The sequence below is a fragment of the Quercus robur genome, chromosome 9, assembly GCF_932294415.1.
Source record: "Quercus robur chromosome 9, dhQueRobu3.1, whole genome shotgun sequence".
Lineage (NCBI taxonomy): Eukaryota > Viridiplantae > Streptophyta > Magnoliopsida > Fagales > Fagaceae > Quercus > Quercus robur.
Genome location: NC_065542.1, coordinates 41,782,246 through 41,787,116, shown reverse-complemented (window position 1 = coordinate 41,787,116; position 4,871 = coordinate 41,782,246). Strand labels below are relative to the sequence as shown.

Genomic DNA, 4,871 nt, shown 5'->3' with positions numbered 1-4,871 from the left:
GAAGCTCATAACTCAAACTCATAACTCATATCTCTATTCCCACTATAACTCAAATATCTCTAAAATTTTTGTTTGGTTCCAAATCTAAGTTATATCTTTCACTCTTTAACTCCATTTTTTGGCAAAATGGTGGAGCCCACCCACTGTCACTACACAGAAGGATCATATGGGTACCCGCGTGTGACATTCTCTCTTTTCATTTTACTGCTCTTCCTTCCCATCACAAAACCCAGCAACTGATTTCATGCCTCTGTACACCATAAAACCCATTTCACATAACCCAGCAAGAGACTGGTTCCCTCCCACTTCCGGCATCGTTTCTCCATGAATTTTTTCTCTTACTCATAGCACATATTTTCCCTCTTCCCTATTCCAAATTTCAGATTTTTTTTTTTCTCTTACCCACAGATTGAAAACCACATATACAAACCCTCTTTAAAAAGGAACAAATAAATGAGAAAGAAGCTAGATTTGTGATCCAAAATTGCCAACTCAAACCCATAAACATAGAAAACCCAAATCCAAACCCAGGAATCCTTAGATTGAAGACCAAAATCATGAAAATGAGGAGTGGGTTTCTGTTTCTGGGTATATATTTATGCGTGGATGAATATGGTGAGTAGGTTTGAAGAAGAAAGAAAGAAAGAAAGAAAAAGAAGAAAAGAAAGAAAGAAAGACAAAACCAGGAAGAAGAGGAGAAAAAAAAAAAAAAACTCGTTGGTGGTGGAGTGGGTCTGATGAAGAAGAAGAAGAAAAAAAAATGTTCTTGGTGGTTGAGTGGGTATGAAGAAGAAAGAAAGAAGTAGAGAAAAAGAAAAAAAAAAGAAAAAGAAAAAAAAAAAAAAAAAAGGAAGCCAGTGGAACTCAGCAGAAGAAGAAAGAAAGAAAGAAAAAGAAAGAATGAAGAAGAAGAAGACAAAAAAAGCTGTTGGTGGTGGAGTGGGTATGAAGAAGAAAGAGAAGTAGAGAAAAGCAAAAAAAAAAAAAAAAAAAGAAAAAAAAAAGGGGGAAGCCTGTGGAGTTGACAACATAGAAGCTGTGGGCTCCACAGAGTTTGAAAATTTACAAAAGTGTCACTGAGTTATGTATATAAGTTTTTGAAAACACTGGTTTCTTGTTTTCTATTTCCATTACTATAACTTAAAATTTTTGAGTTTTGAATGATGGAAACACAACGTGAAAATCAAGCCAAACAAAAAAATTTGTGTGGGTCTCACATGTTTTGATAACTCAGTTATGAGTTTTGAGTGATATGATCCAAAATTGCTCTAAACCAAACAGGCTTTAAGTGTGGGAGCTATAGCCAAGAGCACTCACAACAATTGCTGTGGGGAGAGCTTAAGAAGTTAGTCATGGTGGCTAATCTAATGAGAAAGAGAGAAAATTTGTATTATAGACGATTGATTGTGTGACATGCTATTTATTAATTTGTAAAATGCTAGGGTAGCATGCTAGGATTAGAGGGTGTAAAAATCTTATTTTACATTAGTTCTTTATTAATTTAGGACCTATTGGTAATATTGTTTTAGTGAAATTGTTTAAGTTTTGTAAAAAGACATATAACTAAAAAAATATGTAAAAATAATGTTGTAGTGTTTAAAAAATAATTTTTATTGTTTAACCACGGTCCACCGATACCAAACCGCCTTTAATCTTTTGTTAATGTGGATTTTTCAATTTGTGTATAATAAAAAAGAATTATGATTTGTCCGGTATGTGATATTGTATTATTGTTTACTCTTGACAAGTTATGAAATTGTAGCGTATAGGGGACAAATTTTGTTACTTTAACAAGAGGAGGGGGTTAATTTGTCAATAGTGAATAAAAAAATGTTTTCGAACAGAAAGACGTACAACAGCTCCTTTTACGGTTACCAAGGGACACTGGTCAGGTTGTCTCAGAGCCAAGCATTTGAAAGTTTAAGAAAAATCTCAAAGTGAACTCAAATGCCCAAATCTCAAATACTACGAACTCAAATAATGAGAGGACCTTATTACTAAGTTCAGTAGGGAAAACAGAGAAAAATGGAGCTTCCTCCACTCCTGAGTCGACTCGTTCTTCTTTTTCTTCTTCTTATTCTCTTCCTTTCTAGCTTTCCGTCTTCAAAAGCCGCAGCAACAACAACAAGAATCACTCAAAACAGAATGCCAGGGTTTGTCTTCACAAGAACCAGAGGAAAGTGTACTCCACAGTAAGATCTCTTCCTCCCTCTCTCAAATGTCAATACTAACACTGTTTAAATAGTCTTTGTACATACATTTCCATTATTTGTTTACGTTTGCATATATTTTTGGAAGACATTTTCCAAATACCCAGAAAGGGAATCCATGAAAAAGAAGAAAATAAAAGAGAAAACTTGAAAAACTAGGCCAAAACTCGGTCAGTTCTGTAAGGGACGAGTCAAATCGGATGAAATCGTCCGAGTTGGACTAAATAACTCGCTTTCATTTGTCTCAAAAACACAAGTAACCACTAAATACTTCTCTTTCTTTTGCTTTTATTTCTTATTTTCTGTGTTTTGGACCTTTTGGTTGGGAAACAAGATTTTATTTTAAAAGGAAATAGTATACAATTTGACTGAGTCAACCAAAGACTCGGCCGAGTGGACGCGGATCTGACTCGGGTCTTTATCCGGTGGTGTGGATGATCATGGCAGATTCTGGAGTAGCGGGAGAGAGGCGTGGCCGAGGATGGTCCCACAGGAATCAACGGTGTCTAAGGTATTTGGTTCAAGGGTGAATGAACGGTACGGATCTGATCTAACTTTGTTGGAAGCAACGGTTACGAATTATGATGAGGAGAATGGTTATCCTAGGCTGCTGAAGCAGGCTAGCGCAGCTCTGCTCAACTCGTATGCAAGAAAAGGGTTTCCATACTCGGCTTGGGAAATCAAGACTTTGGTTATACAAGCTTTGGTCTCTGAGGAAGCTGCAAATCTTCAAGCCCAACTCTTCTCTATTGCCAATGAGGATTGTGATTAGTGTGACATCTTATTGTGTGTGTGTGTTTTTGCTTGGATTTGGAAGCCCTTTGTTTTGATTTATTTTGTCATTTCTAATTTGTGGGCTTATGGGCAACATATTGGCTTCATTTCAGTATTGGTTAATCAACTTAGCCCATAAGTACAAAAATCAACCCAATTAGGCAATTAGCTATTGTTTAGTGTTTGTAGTACAGAATGTCATGGAATGTCTTGAGCACAAGTAGCAAATGAAGTATTTTTCCTTCTCACATATCTCGTGACTAAATTAAATTTTAAGAATTAATCTGACATTTGAATGACAAATATTTAAAGTTTAGTCCTTTTTGTTTATATCTTTTTCCATATAACATCTCGTGAGGCTACAAATTTTTCATTTCAAAGGGTGAACGTGAATGATAACACTGCAAACTTAAATAGTGGTGCATTGTTATAGCACTTTGTTTTCACCAATTTCGTTTCGAGTTTTCTATGTTTACACTCTCTACCCACAACATCCATAATTTCATGCGCAATGTTCACATTTTTCATTGATGCCTGCATCTAACAATAAAGAGTATGAGACAATCACAGCCGTTTAGCTGGAAAGTTCCTTAGTCATTATCTTCGTATCAAATGTGTTTTGAGTTTTGAGGCCGGAAATAAAGATTTTTAAATCTGAGAACGAAGTCCCTTGGAAAAGCATCTCTGCTTTATGCATATGATTTCAAGATACTCTGATAAGGAATGGCCAACATTTGAGTTGTCTAGCTACTTTCAGCTCTCACGCAACCGGGGAATCCTTGCAATTTGCAAAAGGCAGATACTCCTACCTTTTTTTTTAATTTTATTTTTATAATTTATTTTATGCTGAATAGCAGATACTCGTACATTAATCGCCATTGGACTCACTTATACTGCCAAAAGTTGGAAGAGCAAACAACAAAAAGAGAAGAAAAGCCCACGTATAAGGTATCTTAACAAGTAGAAAAGCCTAGCATGAACCCAAAAGTTTCAATTCTATTTCATTTTTGTTTTTGTTTTTAAGTTTCAATTCTATTTCAACCAAGTGGGTTGGCTTGTATTCTCCTCAAAACTACGATTAGGACAAAAGAGAGGCGCAAAGAGGCCCAAAGTTGAATGCCCACCATACGATGACACTCTGCTATTAACTTGTACAAGAATGCGCGGATGATTATAGACCCCAAAATGGAAAGGGGAAATGAAAAAAACAAAATTAAAGACAACTATGGCATTAATTATTTTGCAACAGTAATTAGTACTTAAATTACTTTGCTGAATCACACTTACTAACTCAATTCATTATAAAACCTTATATACATAATAGATGGTTCACTATTATTTTCTTGTGCAACTAATTAGCAAATGGATTCTCATTACGAATCTAGTCACCTTCCTATAATTCTTGAAATTTTTGGAAGGGATGGCATGTTGATGTTGCCTAATCTTCAAATGTATTTCTTATGAACATATTCTAAGTGAAGCCCTTTAAGGCGATGGAATAACAAGTGGAGCAGTTAGCATAAATGCATAACTAGACAAGATGGTTATCTAAATAACTAAATTAGCTATGAGTTTTTATTAGTTCAACAGGAAAATCATTTGTGTTTTAGCATGATTATTACGATAAAAGCAATCATTATAGAGTAAATAATATAAGTTAAAATTCTATCGTATTTATAAAAAATTAATTAATTAATTAACTAAACAGCTTTTTATCCACCAATGCCGGGTCAAAGTCAATCAGCGTAAGAACTAAGCTGATCTTCAACTTTAGAATTTAGCTGCTTTTCACGCAACTTTTTGCTTCGTTTCCCATCGCGTCAAATTACATATAGCGTGAGAACCAAGCCAGTCCACAAAATTGCACCAAACGAATACAAAGTATGT

At 35.0% G+C, this 4,871-nt stretch overlaps 1 protein-coding gene across 1 annotated transcript; it reads left to right on the top strand.

The window, feature by feature from the left end:
* The first annotated feature begins 1,865 nt into the window (after nucleotides 1-1,865).
* On the top strand, nucleotides 1,866-3,234 carry LOC126698446 (uncharacterized). The gene is made up of 2 exons (XM_050395666.1): nucleotides 1,866-2,192; nucleotides 2,658-3,234. The coding sequence occupies exons 1-2, from the start codon at nucleotides 2,026-2,028 to the stop codon at nucleotides 2,980-2,982; spliced, it is 492 nt and encodes a 163-aa protein (XP_050251623.1). The 5' UTR covers nucleotides 1,866-2,025; the 3' UTR covers nucleotides 2,983-3,234.
* Nucleotides 3,235-4,871: the final 1,637 nt, after the last annotated feature.